General features: G+C 47.4%; 6 protein-coding genes across 6 annotated transcripts; 2 read left to right on the forward strand and 4 right to left on the reverse strand.

Moving 5' to 3' along the window:
• Positions 1–623: 623 nt before the first annotated feature.
• POJ06DRAFT_253982 (phosphatidylglycerol-specific phospholipase protein) lies at positions 624–1,784 on the reverse strand. Its single transcript, XM_056187703.1, has one exon. The coding sequence runs from the start codon at positions 1,675–1,677 to the stop codon at positions 661–663; it is 1,017 nt and encodes a 338-aa protein (XP_056043035.1). The 5' UTR covers positions 1,678–1,784; the 3' UTR covers positions 624–660.
• A 3,460-nt stretch (positions 1,785–5,244) lies between these two features.
• Positions 5,245–7,022, forward strand: POJ06DRAFT_112981 (CRAL-TRIO domain-containing protein). The gene is made up of 4 exons (XM_056184106.1): positions 5,245–5,539; positions 5,593–5,734; positions 5,800–6,177; positions 6,237–7,022. Exons 1-4 carry the CDS (start codon positions 5,364–5,366, stop codon positions 6,759–6,761), a joined length of 1,221 nt encoding a protein of 406 aa, XP_056043036.1. The 5' UTR covers positions 5,245–5,363; the 3' UTR covers positions 6,762–7,022.
• Positions 7,023–7,533: 511 nt separating this feature from the next.
• On the reverse strand, positions 7,534–8,982 carry POJ06DRAFT_253988 (uncharacterized protein). The gene has a single exon (XM_056187704.1). It carries the CDS (start codon positions 8,580–8,582, stop codon positions 7,683–7,685), a length of 900 nt encoding a protein of 299 aa, XP_056043037.1. The 5' UTR covers positions 8,583–8,982; the 3' UTR covers positions 7,534–7,682.
• Positions 8,983–10,737: 1,755 nt separating this feature from the next.
• Positions 10,738–11,800, reverse strand: POJ06DRAFT_113007 (uncharacterized protein). The gene has a single exon (XM_056184107.1). It carries the CDS (start codon positions 11,334–11,336, stop codon positions 10,968–10,970), a length of 369 nt encoding a protein of 122 aa, XP_056043038.1. The 5' UTR covers positions 11,337–11,800; the 3' UTR covers positions 10,738–10,967.
• Positions 11,801–11,803: 3 nt separating this feature from the next.
• Positions 11,804–15,191, reverse strand: POJ06DRAFT_253993 (uncharacterized protein). Its single transcript, XM_056187706.1, has 2 exons — positions 14,676–15,191; positions 11,804–14,616 (listed from the first exon to the last, which is right to left on the reverse strand). Exons 1-2 carry the CDS (start codon positions 15,024–15,026, stop codon positions 11,908–11,910), a joined length of 3,060 nt encoding a protein of 1,019 aa, XP_056043039.1. The 5' UTR covers positions 15,027–15,191; the 3' UTR covers positions 11,804–11,907.
• A 4,405-nt stretch (positions 15,192–19,596) lies between these two features.
• Positions 19,597–20,205, forward strand: POJ06DRAFT_253995 (uncharacterized protein). Its single transcript, XM_056187707.1, has one exon. The coding sequence runs from the start codon at positions 19,611–19,613 to the stop codon at positions 20,016–20,018; it is 408 nt and encodes a 135-aa protein (XP_056043040.1). The 5' UTR covers positions 19,597–19,610; the 3' UTR covers positions 20,019–20,205.
• The last annotated feature ends 2,084 nt before the right edge of the window (positions 20,206–22,289 follow it).

Consider the following 22,289-nt stretch of genomic DNA (forward strand, 5'->3'; position numbering starts at 1 on the left):
TGTGGCCTGATACCTATTGCTTCCGTCTAAATGTGCTATGCGTATCCGAGGGCTCCTCTGCCTGCTTCAGGCGTATGAGCAGCCGACATGCAGCCACTGGCGCAAATACATGCAAGAAAATTATCGGCGACCATGCTGAACGATTAGAACTTTCGCATTGCTAGAATTGTACTACTGGCACGTGCGTACGAGACTTGTGCCTCACGAGTCTGAGCCAGGGACGATGTGAGTTTTCGAGATGGCCTGCATGCTTGGCTGTTCGCCCTTTGTTTGGCTGGAATGGAATTTTTAGCTTGGGGGTTCTGCCAAGGCGCGTCGCCGTCTTTGAGTGCTAACCACGCCTGCTAGTACGTAAATGCCCGCGAAAATATTGCTGTGCTCACTCAGAATCACCTGGCCGTTCATCGTCTCAGTGCTCCAAACGCATGCGAGCCTATCTCCGGTGCAAAGTTCGCCAGCATATTGAGCACGAGCCGGCCCATACAGGATTCGAAGGACCGCAGGGTCTATAACTATTCTATTTAGAAGCAAATGAACACAAGGTCAAATTTTAGAGATAATGAAATCAAAATTTAGAAGTATTTCAATCAAACTTTAGAAAGAATTTTTGTTAAAACAGTAAACCGCTATTACCTCTAACTTCCATGCCCATATGGTTTCCTAAAAGAAGACAGGGTCTGGAAGAATCTCCGGCGTGTTGTCTCTGAAATTTTCTGTGATGAGGTGCTCGAACGTAGACGACCAGGCTGTGCGCGGGGTAAGGTTATCGAGACCCCAGAGTTTCGCGATGAAGGCCGGGATCGATGTATGATCGTACTCTCCGCCGTTGTTCATTCCCTTGTGCTCAATCACTCCTTTTTGGACCCAAGGCGAGATCGCAAGAGTCGGCACTCTGACGCCCAGACGCTTGAAGTCGAACGTCATGTTTTTGCCATCGGGCGCAAGCTCAGTATAAGTTAAATCGTCGCCTGGAGGGACGCCCACTGGTGGGGGTACGTGGTCGCCGAAGCCACCGTGTTCGTCAAATGTGAGAATGAATAGGGTCTCGTTCCACTGGGGAGATCCACGGAGCGCCTCGTAAATATTTTTAATAAATCCTTCCCCCATGCTTATCGGCGACGGAGGGTGATACGAGAAGTATTTGCAACATTCGGGGTTGATATAAGTGAACTGCGGGAGCTTGCCCGCCTTGGCGTCTTCATAAAAGTCGTTGATGGGTTTGATGTTGGTAGCATTTTTGCCAGACGTGACAGTCCAGTTGTAGAACAAAGCGTCCGGGCTGAATCCAGAGGCAGTCGAATTCTGATAATTGATCCAGGAAATTCCTTTCTCTGATAGCTGCTGGAAAATAGAGCGCTGTGGCAAGCCCGCGACATTGAACGCATGGTCGTTTCTGCCATGCCCATGTGACGTGCCTGAAGTGAGGTATGCTCTGTTTGGGTTGGTCGGGCCAGGAACGGATGCAAACCATCTGTCGAAGAGCACGTAATTTTCAGCCATAGCGGCGAAGACGGGGATGTGGTCTTGCGTGTAGTAATTGATGGCCTCCGCAGCTCGTGTAAGGTTTTCCGTCTTGAACTGGGATGCTTGCTCTGTCACAAATCCCATCATTTTTTCGCGCTCCTTTCCCGTATCGACAGCCATCTCGTCTGGGTGATACGTGCTAAGGACCTCCATGTTGACTCCGCTAATACCGTGATTGGGGTCGTCTGGTGCGATGTCGTTCGCGATTGCCTTTGCACAGACAAGCTCGCTATCACGAATCGTGACATTGGCGGGGTTGCAGTACTTGTAGTGCAAAAGACCGTTGATATAAGGACTGTACGACAATCCACCAGCAAAAGTATCGAAGGAACGGTTCTCTTGCACGAGGATGACAACATTTTTAATCCTGTCGGTCCATGATGCGGCACTGCACACGGCCGTCAGAGCGAGGATAAAAGTCACACCGACGTACATCATTGTGAATGTCTGACAAGGACTGCAACGTGTCGATGATCTGGGGAGGAAATGTCGAGCGCGGATGAAAGCGAGAGGTGAAAAGAGGTCATGCATAGACTGCTAGTTTTATTCTGGCCATCTCAGGTATCGGCACTGGCTGCTGTCACAGATTATGCACAAGGGATAGCCATCCAATGCACGCAGAAATACTGGCCTTCCAATGATATTGAAGTTCGAACAAACGCGTGCCAGGCTCTCGTTACATTTCGTGGCCGTGTTATGAGTGAGATGTTGGCACCTGATGATGCGGGAAATTATTACTGGTCAATAACATAGAGCCCGAGCTTATTTTAGATTCACCGGCGTCGCGTAAGGTAAATCAGGAACACGCATGAAACAAGTTTAATTAGTGGAGACGATAAGGGGGAATGGAGCCGAGCAGATCGATCCCCGGCAGCTTAGTCCAATTGCGGTTTGCAGTTCACTCATGCAGAAAAAACGACGCGCGAAATATAAGCACGAAATTGATGGAGCGGTGCCGTCGAGATTATTTACTAGTGCAAATCGCTTGTTAGTTCAGACTTACATCGAGCAGACTTTCAGCACAGAATTCCCATGAGGGTCAAGATTCCACGGTAGTCCGTGTGGCAGGCGGAGGTCAAGGCTGAAGTGAAAAGCTTGTCAGGTTAGTGGCGTGGTTGTGCGGAATTGTGAGCGGTGGTACTATAAACTGTTTCCAGAAGCCATCTTACAAATCGTTATTATCGCAAACAAAAATTACGACGAGCCACCAGATAGGCGAGGTCGACAGGTCAATGGACAGTCATTGGCTAACGGTGGAAATTCCCCAATTACCTTAAAGGCTAAAAGAAGTCTAAATTAGGCTCACTATCAATGAATCTGCCCGACTTGACCAATTAAGGTTGAGCCGGACGGCGATCCGCTCATTATCTGGCTCAGCACGGCGCTTATATTTAAATGCCTCAGTTAGTAGCCACTTGGCACTGGCACCGAGGGCACGTCGTTAATCGCTTTCAACCCAAAAAGCTTAATAATACGGCAAGCCGGTGTGCTGCGCTCGTCCGAAGTCAATAGAACGTCTCAGGGATTGTGCTCAGCGGATCCAGATTGAACTCCTGTAGCTGCAAATGCTTTCAGGGCCGTAACAGACTTAACCTGTTGATATACCTCTAGCTTTGAACAATCAGGCAAACTTTGACGCCATCGGATTCAGGATGAATATCCACCTGGCGGACGACGTGGACCAGTAGCGGCCAAATAACGCTACGCGTGGTCTGGTGCGCACACTCTGCGAACCAGAACAAACGTCCTTGATTATAATTGGCGCTTGTGACTACTTCGCATTGTGGAGTCGGCAACGCCATACGCTTTACGTGAGGAACGAGTAGGATTCTGGCTGTTCCTGGTTGGAGCAAATATGTACCGAGCAAGGGTAGGGTAGTTAGGGTACGATTCAGGGGATGAGAGTGTACAAAAGTCCATTATAGTCCACCAGTCCCATAAATGGTCATTATATATCTCCTACCGTCATATTGATTAGACTTTCCTCATCGACTGTGCTAATGTGTCAGCATACATGATAAATTAACTTCGATGACGATGACAGTCACGCTTCCAAAACCAGGCGCAGTAAACCCAAAGAGCTGACTCTAACTGGAAACCCCAAGTAATCAACGACAACCCAGAAACAATGGCAACCAACCGCCACCGACGGGGATGGACCGATAGTCATTTCATGAGAGCCACACCCGCAAGAAACTGCGGCACATCAGGAGGAGGAAATGGAAATGGCCAGATCGGGGACGGAGGAGAGCAGTCGGTTCCTTACCGCAAGGTCAAAAGAGCGCTCTTTTGAATGATATAGAGGAAAACCTTAAAGCGAACCCGTACATGACGTTGCTGTTGTTCCAGCCGGATTGCAGTCCTGTTACAAACGGCTTTTAGTGCTGTAGCTACGGCTATTGCGGGATCTGACTCGAGGCAGATGGCGGTGGTTACATTCACGGCATCGGCAACAGTCGCAGGCGTTATTTACGAATACAGGGGAGCCTCAAATGTCTCGGCAGAGGAAATTAGAACTCAATCACTTAATGCTAATAAGGCTCGGCGATTGCTAAAGTCCTCTCCGCGCTCAGCAGTCTTCGCCAAAAGTATGAGAATATTGACAAACAAACTTATTCTGCCTATATCGGTGTAGCATCCTCTATATCAATAGCAGCTGGTAACCAAGTGGCAGCTTAATGCCCCATTTGTGGGTGTAGGCGAGCTCCCTCCACGCTGGTGTCCATGACCGCCGGCGGTGCAGTTTTAGAAGCATGTTTGCATAAGCTAGCTGTCTAAAAGGCTGTAGCATGCACGTAGGGGAGGAAAAGCAATGATCCGGCTGGGCTGGAGAGCAAACCAATTCCTTGCTGACTCCTGGTCGCAACACCCTGACGTCCTTAGTCGACACCAAAACACCCAATCTATGTTAAAACGCAGCTCTGGGAAATATTATCGTACATCCCAAGTAACAGATCTTCCAGCGGCGGAGTATGTATGAAAATACGGTGCCCGCGAGGCTGCGGCGACCACGTGTCAGGGGACGCGTTGCTCAGCGGCGAAGCTTACGGTGCCTCACAAGGTGCGGCTCATTTAATCGTCAAGTATGTCAGCAGTTCCACCACTACGTTGGCTGTCCAGTGCGTGTAATTCAAGATATCTGCTGGATTTGTCATTACCAGCACTAAAATCGATATTTTACTGCGGAGGTGCTCCAATAGTGAACATATCATGCTAACAACTATAACGTAATTACATCAAAACGACTGCGGTTTAAGACTACTTACTAGACTTAACCTATTACAACCCGCGCGGTTGGCAGCGATGAGTCGATGTTGACGGTGTAAAAAGGCATATCTGGGGATTTGCTTCCAGAAGCCAAACTTCTCAAAATTCCTGCCGAGCCATCGCCCCCAGTTTCTAGGCTGTCCATCGACGAAGGTATGACGTAAGTAAGCATGAATCCGATGCTTTTAATCCGGATAAAGGCGACGCGACAAGAGAGTGGGGATCGTTGCGACTGTGGGGTCTCAACACCACGACGGAACCCATCTCTGGCCAGTCAACGCCTCCTGAGCACTCCACAATAAGACAACTTATTCATTACTTACCCGGATTATCTCTACTGTAGGGTGCGATTCCCCGAGTGCACCCGAGCAAGCAGGGTAATGCTTACCCTCTCGAAGATGAACAACGTTCAAACGCTCGAAAAAGTTTGGCCGAGAAATTAACACCGGCCGTCCGCGGCTTTCCGACCTAGCTCGCCCCTTCCTCCCGGCTCGACAAGCCAACTTCAATTGACATAGAATAACATTGGCCTTCCTCACTTTCTCACTTCCTCGCACATCATACCAGTAGTCATGTCAGACTCTGGACCGGAACACTCAAGACAGACTGTTGCTGCCCAGTACAGATTTCCACATGGTCAATTGGGACATCTCACGCCGGACGAAGAGGAGGCGTTGAAGAACTTCAAAGCGCTATGCGTAGAGAAGGGACTCTACGAGCCTAGCAATCATGATGACGCTCTTCTTTTGTGAGTCTACTCTGCTCCATATCTGACAATTTGCGCTGCTAATGCCAGCCCAGACGCTTTCTTCGAGCACGACGTTTTCACATCCAAGATGCATTCACGCAATTTAAAGAAACCGAGGAATGGAGGATCGAGAACGAAATAGACGCATTGTATAAAACGATTGATCTAGAACAGTACGATGAGGCCCGTCGCCTGGTAAGACATGATAATCATGATAACTCTTCGGAGCTTCCGGAACCGTATGCTGATTGATGCAATAGTACCCGCAATGGACAGGTCGGCGAGATCGAAATGGTGTGCCAGTCTATGTATTCGAGGTCAAGCATCTGAACTCGAAAAATATGTCCGCATACGAGAAATCAGCCGTTAAAACCCACGCGAAGGTCAACGGCGACGCCAAGACTCCACAGAGACTCCTCCGACTGTTCGCCCTATACGAGAACCTGACGCGATTTGTGATGCCGTTATGTACGGCCTTGACCGATAGGGAATATCCGATGACACCTATAACGCAAACTAATAATATTGTCGACATAAGCGGGGTATCTCTTAGGATGTTCTGGAATCTGAGAGCTCACATGCAAGATGCAAGTACGTTAGCGACAGCACATTATCCGGAGACATTGGGCTGTATTTTCGTAAGTTCAAACCCTTCCCGCTCTTGCCGCCTGTGTGCTAATCAGCCATTAATGTAAAGATCATTGGGGCCCCGTCATTCTTCCCTACCGTGTGGGGCTGGATCAAGCGATGGTTTGATCCGATCACTACGTCCAAAATCTTCATTCTCTCGCAACATGATATGAAAGCAACGCTTGGGTCCTTTATTGATCCTGCGAACTTGCCAAAGAAATATGGCGGCGAACTAGACTTTGAATTTGGTCAAATGCCAATTCTGGATCTCGCGACGAAGAATGGGCTCAAATGGGAGGGGTCATACAAAGATTTCCCTCATGGGCCTATATACTGGACAGACAAGGGTGATTACATAGAGGCAACAGCGGTGGGAAGCATGGGCGATCAGGAAAGGCGGGAGATCGTCTGCACCATCAAAAAGAGCAGCCTGAAGAATGAGGAAGCGAATGGGGACACGCTCAAACCTGCCACTGCCACTTCTTTGGAAGTCTCAGCAGAGCCAGATTTAGCACTCAATGGTGTCAAAGCTAGCGACGCTGTCGCGGCCTCCCACCTAGAGCCGGTACCATTGGTCGGTGTACCAACATGATTATCTAAACACAATTTCACTGAAAGACGACTTAACCAGACAAAAGTCTCATCATTGAATTTGGAAAATCACGCTCTCGAATTATAGAGTTTGTTCCATCGTGTGCGGATCGTGTTTCGAATGGGAGTCCCCAATAGGCATAGAAGGTGAACTAACTATCTGATTGTCTTAGAATACAAATTTCAAAAACGTTTGCCTGTTCATATGCACCTCTCAATTTCTCTGTTGCTAAATAATTAAGGGATTTGACTGCACACAAACCTGTCGCGTCAGAGCCCGCACATTAATGCCAACCTAGACCCATCAGCCCCAAAACCAACAAGACGACAGACTTAGGATCGTCGGTGGTCGAAGAAAATGGAGCAAGTCATGCTTCGTGGCTCGGCACCTAGGGATCCTTGGTGCAATTCAACACAATGCAGGTAGGGAACACTCGAGGCAACGACGAACTGTAAAGCTAATTGTCATAGCCTTCCTGCCTTCTGCACGGGCTCAGAGTTATCTAAGGATGTTTGCCGTGTTTGTAATCCTGAAGCCCTGTGAGAATAGTGCTACAAAGCTAGAGCTAAAGTTGATCGCGGGGACCTCGCTGTTCGTTTGAAAGAATATTCTTGTGTCGTCCATCTCCAAATACCAATGTACCGCCAGCTCATTGTCGTTAGAAGGACGGTAGTAATATCAAGCTTCGGGATGTGCTGCCAACGCAGCATTGTAGCCACATCTGGAGTTTAAGTAAGGAAAGGTCATCACGCAGGTTCTGCTATGATTCAGTGGGTTGTAACAATAGAGGCTCATAATTTTCTATACAACGTCGTGAACAAAGTCGTTATTTTCACAGAAAACTCATTCCTTATGATTTTCCGAGATCAATGCCAATATACTGCCGTGCCAACTAGCAGGACCGGCATTGCCACATGCACCTTACAAATTGACATATTTTCGCCAGTCATGGTCCTGCTTGAAGCCTAATACTTCCCTAATCTTTCTATTACTCATCGGAGCCTCCCACTCACCCATTTCTCTCGTGATTGGCACATTGGGACACTGACTTTTGAGTACCTCCATGGTTGGCATCTTAGTCGTAATCGTATCGTTTGTCGCGTTGAATACCTGAAATCCTAGTCCATCTTTCTTTATGCACAAGTCGCAGATTTGGCCCAGATCTCTAGCATCAATGTATGACCAGGCATTTCTCTTTCTCGCAGCCGGAATGTCGACAAATGTTGGAAATTTGGTAGCGTATTCGTGCGGTTCAATGACATTCCCTATCCTCAAAGCGTAAATATCCACTTGAAACCTCCTCGCGAAGGTTCTCGCCGTCTTCTCGCCACAAACCTTCGATAGTGCGTACGAATCCATCGGGTCAACATCATAATCTTCTTCAAGAGGGAAGGAGTGAAAATCGACGTCTCCGAGCGCACAACAAACTCCGTAGGTTGTCTCTGAGCTGGCAATAATGATTTTTTTAACCCCGAGCTTGCAGGCAGCCTCGATGACGTTGTACGTGGAGAGGATGTTGGCTCTGAAAGTCTCATTGTCTGGCGCAATCATGTTCCGGGGATATGCGGCAAAGTGGATGACAACGTCTGGTGGCCCTGGAGGAGACGGATCTGTGTATCCATTGCTTTTAAAATGGCTAGTTAAAGCATTGAAGACTTGGCCGCCATCGGTGACGTCGGTCTTGAGCGTGTAGACAGAGGAGTTGTCCAGGGGAACGAGGTCGAGATTCAGCACGGAATGTCCTGCGGCGACGAGATAATCGATTGCATGACGGCCAGCTTTACCAGAACCCCCTGTGAAGGCGATACGTTTTCCAGGCATTGTAATTGTTGTTGAGCGTGGAAATGAGTGATTACCAAGTAATGTGGCCTCAGGCGAAGAGCAAGAAAGATATAGTGGCTTGTATAGCGGCCCCACAGTCGGATTTTAAGTGAGAATTCGGCGCCGGAAGCTAGATAAGAACGAGTAAGGCGGACGCCACACACAAAAAGGGTCAAGCTCGAAAGCAATTCTGTTCTTGAAAGTAACCGCATACATTATCTTCGCTAACGTACGTAGTCGCTGCCGACCTGCGCGGGGGTATTGCCATCTCATTCTGTATCGTACATGATATTTCCTATTATGCACATATTCTCTGCTCCTGCTATCCTCGATCTTCCTGTATTGATTGCTTCGATAATACCGCAGATGTTCTGCTAAGTCGACTACCAAGCCCGACTCGACATCGGTGGTGGCGGCACTCGGCGCCCTGCATGAATTAGCGCTCCCAAATTAAGCGGGACTTATCGTGAAGCTTAACCATCGTCTTAACTGTGTCCGGAATTAAGAGCCCAACGACACGGGTGTTTTCTTAATCCTCCTCTCAATGCTCTGCTTGGAAATTTATGCACTAAATAGTACTACCAAAAAGTAATAATTTATATTTGAGTGTGGCGATGGAAAATTGAGAATAAAAGTGATTTACGTGTTAATACGGAGTTATGGAGATAGTGGCCCCACTATTCCTCTTTGGGAGTAGCGTAGTTTTGTACATGTAAGCTCCAGCCAAATTAGCAATAAAAATCACGAACGATAGTACTTAGGCACTTCCGGAGAGTTAGCTAAAATGTCACAAAGTACAGGTCGGGGTCAACCAAATAACGTGTGAAAATTGCATTCTCTCGCCAGCATTTAGTGCATGCCAGCGAACCTACTCTCGCACAATCGATCGACCGTCTTCGCAGCCGCTAAATCCGAGACTAAACTCCAAGCTCCCATGACATTCATTTAGCGCCCGCAAGAATATCTCCGATAGCTAATCATACTGCGATGAGAAACATCATTTGCCGAATATACACGTAAAACAATACTAGGAGCTTCCTTATGATATCAAGGCAGACGGAACAGTTTCATGAGGACATAATCTATCCCCTGTTGCCGAGCGAGTCTTGAATCACGACCGGGAGGCCACTCATTTCCGAAGCACCTGGCCGGCCCACATCTGGAATCGCGCCTCCTCAAAACTGTCGCACACAGGATCGGATTCCGCGTCATTCTACCAAGCTACGCCGGGCTAGGTAGAGCTTCAATCGCCCAGCGGAGTCCCGCCTGAGAAACATAGCTGTAGTATCAGTGAAGAAGCCAGAAGATGAGGGCGGCTTTGGGCACAGCCAGGAAGACATGCAATTCCCACTTATTCCTTATTGCCAGCATTACAAGGTCAAGGCTTGAAGACTTCCCGTGGAGTTTGGGATGAGCGGTTCTGTGCTCCTTCCCATAAAGACAGTCCGGTCTGTCGGTCCTACACAGCTCATGTAGTCTTCGGTCAATTGCCGAGCATGGAGGGTTATGGAGGGTCTCTATCCTCATCAGTAAATTTGGTATTGAGACCTCCCACAAACCTTACTTCCCCGAAGCTATCTTCCTCACAGGGCCCTCGGATTAACCACAGCCGGGGCCTCCGCGCCTCTCATTTACTGGTTTCTCTCTGGGACTGATCCACAAGACACTGTCATCGTTCTTCTATATCCCAAATACCGGCACATAAAAAGAACATAAAATTATGCATATGTCCATATCGAGTTATGATATTGAGACTTGAGTTATTATATTAAGATATTCGAGTTATTATATTGGTTTATTGAGTTGATCTTCTTTTGAGTTTACAGGCACTGCCCCGGAGCCGGGGGATTCAACAACGTATTGTTGCATTTTCAACAGGATTATGATCTCCGTTCTGCGGCATACCCACAAATAGACTTATTATAGAGGCATACACAATCGCACTTAAACACGTAGGCAGAATTCCGGTGAAACACACATCCCTAGCTAGTACGTATGAGCCGCCAGCTATAACGACAGCAACACTGCTATTGAAACTTGTAAACCAATGTCCCAATCGCCTCGCTAAATATACAGGCAACGAACTTGACCTATCCTCCAGTTGGGAATCTGTAACCGTAATTTCGCGGTCACCCAACCAATAGTGAAGTGCTCGGAAGACATTGTGAAATCCGGAAGAAATTCTTCAAGCATAGCTGGAATCTCCGCTGGATCGAACTATGACTACGCGAAAGAGCAAATCTTGTTGAGCGTTCTGATATTTTTTGTGGAGTCGACAAATGGAGAAGGTAAGATTCCTCATGAATGACAAATACTCTCAATTCGCGCAAAAGCGGTCTCCAGTCCAGTGCCAGCACTTTCAGAGGCTCTAGATAGTGCTTACGCCTATGCACCGTCAGCCATTGATCCCGGTACCATGACCAAATGTATCGTACTCTGTGAGGAGCATAAACATGCCGGCAAATTTTGCTGCCAGACCCGGCTCAATTCCAACTCAAAGTTCCACTGAGCTTGTTGTTGCTTGGTAGGATCAAACTTGAGCAAGAGCCAATTTCGCAGCTTGCTTGTCCAACGGACGGCTCGGGGGGTAAAGTCACCCGCCTGGACAGCAATAGGGAGGTGTTTGAGTATCTCAGCCAAAAAATTTTGATTACTCGTCGTCGTGACGACTCCTGATGCAGAGACTGCACTCAGCGACACTTCGCGACTTCCTGAAATTCCGCGCGCAGAACTGCTGCTATACGTGAAAGTCATGATAACCTTTGCTATGCCGGATACAGCTGGAACTGATCATGAGACGGATTCGCCGTCCGAACCGGATATCTGTGACGCAGTTAAGCTTGTTTTACATTATCCAACGTATACAAATACAAATAACACGCGAAGATCCCAAAAGGTTTTGGGAAATTTGGGAAACACAGTAGTCCTGCAGAGGCGTGCGACCTCCTGGAGAACTATCTGGGGATAAGAAGAGCGTAGCGAGACCCGTGAGCGAAAATATACTCACAAGACTCATAACTGGCAAGTACTAGGCTGACGTTATAGCTCAACCAGGCTCTGACAGATCAGGCTTGTGATTTCCCAGAGTAGGAAGCCGGCCTTGTTGGTCCCACCAGAGATCAGTCCGTGTTAGAGGATCAGCGATGAGTGAGAATGTCTCTGTACAATTACATTGTTCGCAATATTCCATCAACATTCATCGGACGCACGGTGTGACAAGATCTCCTCTATATATTATACTTCAGATTTGTATATTATCTAAATTGTACATCTAGCAATCCAAAATATTTATTGCAACATATTGCCGTCACGTAATGACCGCATCTCAGGAAGCATACGCATGTGCCGAACCGAATCCATCAAACGTAAATTCTTGCATCAATTCATCGGCATCTTGCAGCTGGAAACTCCACTCCTGCCAAGACGAGTTTCCCATTAAGTCGTGTGGATCGAATACTGCAAGATTTGCCGCCCAATCTTCACCGCCGAAAATAATATGCTCGTCCAGCAGAGCCGTAGGAGTGACCGCAGTTGAGCTAGATTCAGTCGCGAATGTCTGTGAACTCGAGGTTGCAGAACTATTCGGGCCGAATGTTGAGGTCGTGTTGCCAACACTTGGGAGCGAAAACTGGTCATGCAGGTATGGCAAGCCTTTTGCTGACTTTGCCTGCTGCAGCTTGGCACACCGCAAAACGCCACCGACTATCTCGTGCCGCACGTACTCTGCAAATACTCGCACGTTACTGTTGGGCTTGTACGCGCCATAGTATGTCTCGCAGAATAGCTTTATCCACATGTGAGTCTTCACAAATGCCTGATAGAGTCTATGCACGTTGCATATGCTGGCGTCGTCATAGAGGAACGACAAATCCGGTGTTAGCCATCTCTCATCTCTACTTTCCTCGCAATCATTCTCTTTTCCTGGAGGAATAGGTGGCAGCGTAATATTTGGGTTGGCGTAGTAGGCTTTAAAGAGACCATTCATAACTAGGGCAAGAGGATAGAAGAAGTTCCGCAAGGAGAATGGTACCAACAGCCATTCAAATCCATCGAACAGCCGGCGGTGTTGCATGCATGTCGCCATCGTATCGAGCATCTTCAACGCACATCGTAACCTCGCTCGACGGAACGATTCGGCTGTCTCGAGATCTGGAGGAGCGTAGGACCTAAGAAGCGATAACTGAAGTCGCAAGAAAAGCAGCTGCAATATAAACTTCTGAATCAGGTTGTACGAATCCTGCAAGCTAGACACAGCGTTCTCGACCTGAACGACAGAAATCAGCGACTGGAATGAGCTGAGATGACTTTCCTCGAACTGATTGAGCTCATCCGCCAGAGTGTGGAACTCTTTCAAACTGAGGACGTAATCCGGTCGCATTATTCGCGACAAAATTGTCCGAGCAAGCAGGGCCCATTTAATGTGCGTGTGCATAAACGTCTGCGAAAATTGTTCGTAAGAGGCAACATTATCTGGAAATCGACGAATGCGATCCAATGCAGTATCACACATCTCAAGCGGGATGGCGAATGGAAGGGCAAGATCAAGGGAGCGGTAAGTGTCGAGAATGACAAGCTGGGACCACAGTATCCGCCACGTATCCTCCAACGTCGGTGGCATGCCATTTATCAACGAAGGATCTCGATGCAACCCCATGCTCATTGCCACCTGGCACATCATTCCCAGGAATCCCGCAGAATCTGAACCATCTGAACCGTCTCCGTCCTCTGGCGCAATTATCTGGTGTACGCGTATTCCAAGTAGCACCTGTGCTACTACGAGATTTGCTTTGCCCATGTAGTTCGTTTCTCGCAAACAGGACCACGCAAATGCCTGTAGACGCGGCCCGAATAAAACCGCAAGAGAATTATCAAATCCAGCATGCGCTGGTTCCCAGTCTGGCGTCAGAGACAATCTCCCCAGGCGGAGTAAGACAGCAAACAGAGCTGCACCGCGTATGTCATTTTTGCGAGTTGACATCCAGAATGGCTTATCGTCAGACGCACCAGAAGTGCCATTCTTCTCCCGACTCCTAGCTAAGAGGTCTTTCGCTTGCCAAAATTTGCGCATATCACATCGAAATACTGCGGGATTCACGATCGGAAACATGATGTTTATTGTTTGCATGAAACGGTCGATTAGGAATTCGCATATTGGACGATGTTCTAGGCGAGGAAATAGATCAACCGGGTCCGCGGCAACATTGAATATGTCTTCGACCCAATCTTTCATATCAGGCGGTATATATGAGACTTTGCGCGGAGGTGCGGTGTCGTGAGAGGTGTGTCCCTTCTCAGGTCCAGTCATTCGTCGGGGTAACCCGGCCGCCCGCGATTCCTGCGCTTTCCGAGCAAGAATTTTTTTCGCTTCTTCAACCTTGTTGAGACATTTCTTGATAAACTCGTCCTCCCGTATCGCTGCTACTCCAGAAAGTGGACCGAAATATGTTAAACGATTGTTCTTGATGCAGATTTCGGGCTGTACCACCCGCATGTCCATGGCACTTGCGGATACTGGCGGGGCGGGCAGAACATTCACAGATGAGGGCGTGTCTATCGTAGTTCCAGACGGCGTCGTGGAAGTTGCGGTTGGAATAGAGGACACGAGCTGGGGTGTAGATACTGGTGCTTGTGCTTTGTCACCTTGCGCTACTGGTTCATCCAGTCCGGAAATAGAGACACCTGCCTGGGCCAGGCGCTGCAAAACACTCTCCATCCGCTCCATTCGCATTTGCAGCTCTGTATACTCCGGTGTCGACTTCGGATCCAGAGAGTCTTTCCGCGGCCGTCCCTTCTTTGCCGGACGAAGATTTTCATCTGCTTGCGATGGCGTCCCGGCAGACAATTTAGGTGTGATAATACCATTCGGTTGCCGTTTGTGAGCTGGTGTGGGCTTCACAGACCGCGCGGATGCAGGGACAGCTGACTTCTGTGCGCGGTCGGTCACTTTACCGCTCGTCCAGGGCTTGACAGCGTAGGTACACATGGATGTCGTATCATGAGCGACACAGGCAGAGCATGGCTGATTTCTGTCGCACTGTTGCAAATGTTAACCAAATCGTAATATCAGAATGTCCCATGTGATGTCCCTAGTACCTTCAACTTTCGCTGCCGACACACAGCGCAAACGACCGGGATCCTTCTCCGCTTCCTGACCTCGCGCGGATGGTCCAAATCATCACTCAAGTCAGCCTGATAATGATGATGTTGTTGTTGTTGTTGTTGCTGTTGCTGCTGGTCCTGCTGTGCAGCATATGGTGGATGTAGCGCCTCTGATTGTTGTGTCGCCGAGTACGGAGGGGAATAAGGCGTGGCAGTCGGCTGGAGCAATGCTGAAATGCGCTGACTCCTCGTCTCCGACATTCGATGTGTGTCCATCAAATTTGGTAGCGGCGGCATTTGCGGGGGGGGCTGAATCATAGCCGGTAGACGCGGAAAGGTCGACATCTCGGAGTTTATAGAACCTCTGGCCCAATCTATTTAATGCACGCACAATCACGTATTAGCAGTCTAATTCACGATTTGTGACAGCTGCAGCCTTGCGAACGTAATCCGACACCTCTCGGATATCGACTGAGAATACAAATGTCGGCGGTGTGGGATAGAGAGATGTTGACGGGGCGGATTTAGCGTGATATGAGGCTATTTTCAATTTTCATGCCGCCACACTAAAGTATGCGCAGGGTTACGCAGGGTAACTGCTCTCGAGGAAATCCAGCCGAGCCGCAATGTCATCTCCTAGTCAATTGTCCTTACCTCTATCCTTAAAGAATTCCCCATGAAACATACTAGCCTACAATTTAGATAGCAGTCAATCCCAGAGTAAGAGAAACGATCGCCTACTAGTAAAGAGACGCTAAAATAACAAGCAAAATATGCAAAATATGCAAAATGAGGGGGCTTGCGATCGAGATGGGGCACGTAAAGATGCTGAACAGCCCTAACAAACGCCAAAGCATTGATCATATTCGCCGCCATACAATTGGTTACCACCGACGAATGCTCTTGAGATATAGATCGTGATTAGCGCCAGCCGGTCGCCGATGGAAACTCACTTTTTGCACCGCACTTTCGCCTATTCATAGAATTTACCAATTCTAATACTTATCAGAGATTGCAAATATATATTTGGTTTAGCTACATTTCGCTTCGTCTCGTTTCATTTTCTTGTCCTTTAAAGATGCTAATCACAGAAAGGCTATCAGGTACCTTAATTTAGTGACCAAAATTGCACTGTCTGGTCCCCTTCTACGGATACGAGCTGTCTTGCACTTCGCAAGTAATACAACAAATGTGGGTTGGCCATCTTTGTCGTATCACTCGCTTTGCATCAGATCTCCATTTTTGATTCTGCACAGTATCATAAACATTGACACCGCCCTCCGATCCTTTAAAGACCAACATCTTCCCTTCACTGTCAAGCCACTGCACGGCACCGGTCTCCAAAAATGGCCTAAACCGTCCTCCTCCTTCACTGCTGCGTAACTGCCACTTTTTTCCTGTATTTCTGTATATGGATTCCAAAAGTAGACATTGCCCTACCCACCAGCTACCAAACTATGCCCGTCGGGCCACCATGCCAGCGACCTTACAAAGCCTAACGAAATCTCTATCTTAGAGGTTAAACTCCCATCAATCACGCTATAAATGATGTACGTAGTTGGCGACCCGTTAGCGAAAGCAATGACTTTCGAGTCAGGTGAAAATGCAGCCGTCATTATCTGAGCACCGCTCGGCCCTATATCAAACTTCAGTTGTCCAGTCGAAGCGTCCCACAATTTAAGGGTCTCATCCCGACTCGCAGGTGCCAAAGTGGTGCTATCAGGACTAATGCCGATCCACATAATTCTATCCGTGTGCCCTTCCAACGTCAGTCTTTCTTCTCTCTTCTCCATGTCCCAAACCACTGTCTTGGGCGCCATGGCTGCACCAGGCGATGGAGCAAGATGTTCCGTAAATGTATATAAGCGATCTGCCGTCACCTATAAATGGGCAAGATCTCTCGCCCGCCAAGTCTCCATAAAGTACAGTGTTATCTCTGAAGCATGACGAGCATCGGCTCTCCACACTATCTCCTTCACTCCTCCAAGAGCTTGTCCGACTCGGCCTCGTCTCTCATCCACTCATGTCCCCTCACAAGCTCCTGCATCGCTGCTTCCGTCACCTTTGTTGCGAGGTCCCTCAATATCCACAGGTTCCTCTAGTTCAAAGCAGTCGACTCATCACACATATCCTCACACAAAACCGAGCACTGCCGAAATGGCCGACTAAAACGTCTATAACTCACACAGAACTACAGACGTCAAAAAACGGTCGAGAGCCTCGCCAATCCTGGCACCCCATATAGTTTCCATGACAAGTTCCCTGTCAAAAAAATCTACAGGAATGACCTGAATCGCCAAACATCGTATGGAGATCTTCGGGACGAAATCTCCGATACGAAGCCCCCCTATCGCCCTTGGAACTGACCCGCTGACATCCACTCCATCGCGTACGAGATACCATACCACATATAGTTAATATGACATATTATCAATGACTACCATCAGCAGATATATGCTTACCTCACGGGAGCTTTCGAGACCATCAGGTTCACTGGAATTACGCGTGACAAGTTCTACAAAAACTGCTTGTAGCTGGTCATACCAAATATGGCCCCCGAACACAACGGGTCAAAACGGTCCTTGGAGGTGCTCAAAAACACGTTCTTCATCTTACCATAAAAGTCTTCCCGCTCAGCGACGGTAAGATGTAGTGGCGGACTTGGGGTATTTAATTTATTCTTCTCTTTGAACGAAACCAAAATAACAGACTTGCGCCGAATACCCTCCGCCACTTCCGGGCCTTTTCCACAAGTACGGGTACTCCAACGACACAACGCCGACAAACACAATCCTCGGCACCAACGGATCCGTGCTACTAAATGTCGATCGATCAGGTCGCATATCGATATTAGGCTCCAAGGAATGAATCGTAAGATTGCCTAACCGTTGCACGGAATCAACAACCTCAACAGGCAATCCTTCACGTGTCAGGATCGCTTTCGCGTGAGTTAAAGTAAGGTCAGCGAGAGATTGGCATGCGTATGAGCATACGCGACCTCTAGGATTAACTATCGTGAGAATTCCCTCGTCGTAGTCGTAATCCAAGTGGCAGCTATATTGCATTAGACTTGCACAACCGACAAATTATTTCGCAAACTGTGGTAACACGTACGGATAATAGAAGTCTTTCTCGAGGAACTCTTATGCAACTTTTTGTAGAAAGTGTAACTAACGTTAATTTGGAGCTCTCGGTTCGGTTCACATCGGAGGATGAACTCGCGGGCGAGTTGAAGACGATGTTTTCCTGTTTCTTGCATCGCAGTTATTGAAGCACTTGATCATGATATACTATTTTACTGTAGAACTGATAATCAGGAGTCACGGACAACAGATTGACGGCTACATTTATGATCGGCAAAGATGGAGACGTGACCAATTACAGCGACGTAGTCGCAACACTTGCCCATTCCTTACTAGTCGACAAGCCCGATCTTCGTGCTACAGAATACGACTTCCTTTTTACGCGAGAGACAGGAACCTCCCACTGGACGGTATTGCCTGCGTCACGGTGACACGCTGGCAAGACATGCTGGCAGCATGTTGATCAGGACGAATATACGAACTATCTGCTTGCTCCAGTGCTGCCAGAAGTCAGAGATCCGTGATCGTGGTGGTTTTCGAACCTACCCAGAGGAAGTCTTATCCAGCGCTCTCTATCATGGCTTTAGATATTTTGTCAATTCCTGCGATGTCAGCAGAGACTGAGCGCTTGTTTTTAAGTGCAAAAAATTACAATTGCAGACCGTAGGAATAGACTCGGAATCGAAGGAAACCTGACTTTCATTCACCAATGTAGATTATGATGGGTCCTTTAAGTTACTTTATTAATTATTATTAAGTCCAAAATGGTCATGAGACTGGAAAGCCAGTAACGTAGGTATGCAAATGCCTGAAATAAGTTGTATCTACGTCTTGTAGGTCATCGGAGCAATTCATATGCCATATGGGAGACGCTAGTCCCAGTTGCTCCCCTATATTATTGTTTCAACGCAAAGCGACTCGGTCAAAGTGGATATGCAATACTGTGACTCGTGCTGCCAGAATTCAGGAGTCCCTTCGCGAGTGTCTCCATCGAGCCGTCATAGTAACTCGCACAAGTTGTGACATGTGTAAAGTTTGTGTGAGTAGGGTCGATGATTAATTCTATAGGGATGGCACCCAAAGCACACATACTAAATCGCGCAATGGATGCGGTCAATGCAAGCGACGGCGCGTTAAATGCGATGAGCAGGGTCCACCATGTACGAATTGCATTACCCGGGAACTAGAATGTTGCTACTCGAATTCTGCTTCATCGCAAACCTTTCCTGGAGCGAAGCCCAGCTTGAATCTCGATCGTTCAGTCTCTCCGCGGTCTAGCTCAGCATATTCTACCACGGCTCCTCCGGATACCTTTGCAAGTGTTGAACAAAGCATTAGATCGGCCTGTGGTACTACTGCAGTGTCTTGCTCGCCACGAGAAGGCTGAAAGAACTTGAACTGATGCACCAGTGGTGCACAAAAACATGCTACAGTTTCACATACAGCTTTGCTCCTGTGTTCCAAGAGTATGTAGTGGAAGAGGCGCTCAAGCATGACTTTCTCATGGGATCTATACTGGCACTGGTCACTCCACAAATCGACTGAGATAAATGACCCAGTCGCCGCGGGTACTTACATCGGCACAGCACTACAGTACCAGAACAATGCGGTCCCCAATTTCCGCACTGCTCTCTACAAAGTCACACCATCAAATTGTGATGCCGTTTTCGCTTCTTCGATATTGACGATGGCTTACACGGTTCTTCAATCTTCCCTGCCCTCTGGAAGCAACGCACGTGCCAAATCGCCCATTGAAGATATCTTACCATTGTTTGAGATGGTGAAAGGTATTGCCTCTATTATTGAGGTCAGCCGCCAATGGCTCGACAGAGGCCCGCTGGGAGTAATGCTTGAGTCCCAGCTCCAGGCCTCTGGAGGTGATGACGCGATGAGTCCAGTTCGACATTTATATAAGTTAAACGATATTGCCACTGGTACCATGAACTTCTCTCTGCATAAGGTTTACAGCAGTGCCATCAAAGGGTTGGAGAAATGCTTCACTGAAGATAAAAGAAAGGCTATTCCATGGTTAGTCATGGTAGGGGATGAATATATAAACGAATTCCGTAGAGAAGAACCACTGGCGTTACTCATTTTTCTCTACTGGGGTGTTCTTCTTGATCGACTGGATGAGCTGTGGTGGGCAAAGTGTTCGGGAAGAAGATTTGTGGAGAAGTTTTCAAAGTGCGTGCTGGGACACGGACAAGAGTGGGACGAGGCTATACGTTGGGCGCAAGCACAAGTTGATTTATAAGTATTTGCTCACTCCACTCTCGAGACAAATATCTTTGAATAATCACGAAGTGTCTGTAGACGTCAAATCTAGAAGTGGAAGCTAGAGCAACACGAGAAACCATGGTCCTTATTAATTGATATTGCCAAAGCCCTGCTGAGGCGTAAGATATATCGAGGTGATTGTATTGAGTAGTATCTAATTCAAGTACCTCCCTTGAATTAAAAGAGGGAATTTATTTGAGTTAGGAAAATACTAAATAAGCTTTGTCTATCATACGAGTCCGCTGAGAGATTGCCAGTGTACAACGATGATCAGAATTAGTTAAGCAGGTGTCGCAAATTCATGTATATCGCGAACCAGGAGGGACGGTGTTCTGTTCAGTATTCTAGAAGAATCTTATTTTGTAAGCTAAATTGTCGTTGGATTTTTTTTTTTTTTTTTTTTTTTGACTTTAATATTAATTCAATGTTCTCTAAAATGCAGTTTTATCAGCAACATCGTGATATCGAATTACTATACCAAGTTCCGTTGTATCCAAAAATATGATCTCATATAATATTAAAGGGGCTCCATAGGTAAGGCTCTGGATCGTTTCAAAGCTGTGATAATGCGAGATTTTTCAAAGCTTTTGCCGCTTCTTTTGATATAAAAGTGGCACCAATGTTAAGGCTCAATACTGCATAACTACAGTATGAGCTAAAATATAAAATGATGCGAGAGAAAAAAAAGGGCCATCATCAACAATATCATACAGCTTATCCTCTATCTTAAATAGTCCTCCAGCCGAAGGCCACCTACATTTTTACCGAGCATAATATTTTATACCCTTAGCTATTGCAAATATAAGTTTTAAGAAGCTTTAAGCGAGTCTTACAACCGTGGGCTGCCGATAGACTAATGGAAAGTCTAATCATGGGGTCGACCGATGCTTATGCTTCTGGTGACAGGCACCGAAACCCAGCCAAGAGCTAGTTCTTCATTCATTTCTCGTTCATTTCTCGTAACGGGTGGGTTGCAAAAGCGAGAACGAGAACGAGAACGAGAAGGGGTGTAAACGAATGAAATTTTTGCTTATTTGTACTCGCAGAATTTCTATTTATTCGCAAGAATAAGCTGGGTAGCAGACTTTTCTGGCCGGCGATACGATATGCGATATGGGCAAAACCCGGCGATATCGTATCGTGTCCAGCCCTAGCCCGGGGGAAGTGCACGTTCTAGGAAGTCCAAATTCCATTGCGGCACACTACGCAAATGTTTGCGAGGGCGTAGGGAGACTAACTACCGAAATAGCTGTAACAGCTGGAATTACACACTGGGAATAACTCGACAGCGCATACATCGACGTCAGATGCCCTCAGCACCCTTCCTCTTTTACTTCTAGCGTAGCGTCTGTAAGACCCTAACCCTGTGGTGACCGGACCGGAGAGTTAACTATCTTTATCCCGGGTACCAAAGCACATCAAGGCTCACTATTATAAGCCACCGACGCACAGGTTCGTCGAGACAGAAAACTTGAAATTGCCGCTGACTCCTGACACAGGGCCCTTTATAGGCAGCTGCCCTCTACAAGCTGTCCGACCTTGACCTCTTCGTCAGGAAACTGAGAATGGTTGACGACGAACCTGAGCGTAAGTTGATTGAAAAATTGGGCATAACGTGTTTGGCAAGCGAGCGGATCACCTCTTGACTTTTTTTCCCACGCCTTCTACTTCAACTTTTTGTAACGTAATAGCCATGGTCCAAAACGATCAAAGTAAAGAAAGGAAGGGTACCAACTTGCACAACTGCAGGACACACGCCAAAAAAGAAAACGCGAAGTTCCTAGGTCGTATATTACTTCTAATACTATTTCGACCGGAGCAGAAGGCCTACGGCAGACACCACGTCAGGAAGAAATGGTCCAGGGCGAGAACCAGGGCACCCCAGCTCTAGATGCAACGAGTAATAGCAGACGATGTGGGCGTTGCAAAGAGGTCGGACATAACTCTCGTACATGTAAACTGGATAAAGAATAATTTTTAATTCGCTAAGTTATAATATTATTTAACTTACCGATCGGCACGGATAAGAATTTTCGTTATCCGTATCCGTATAATCTAGGGCAGCGTATAGTTATCCGTATCCGTATACATATCCAGAAGAAATGGGCTTATCCGTATCCGTATCCGTCATATCCACGGATATCCACCTAGGAATGACAAAATATGAATGAAAGATATTACAACCATCACTAACACGAAATATAACGTTCAACTGACCGTCGTATAATCGTTAAGATCGATCCGGCGA

This window comes from Lipomyces tetrasporus, assembly GCF_029532465.1.
Source record: "Lipomyces tetrasporus strain NRRL Y-64009 chromosome Unknown POJ06scaffold_6, whole genome shotgun sequence".
In the NCBI taxonomy this organism is placed as follows: Eukaryota; Fungi; Ascomycota; class Lipomycetes; order Lipomycetales; family Lipomycetaceae; genus Lipomyces; species Lipomyces tetrasporus.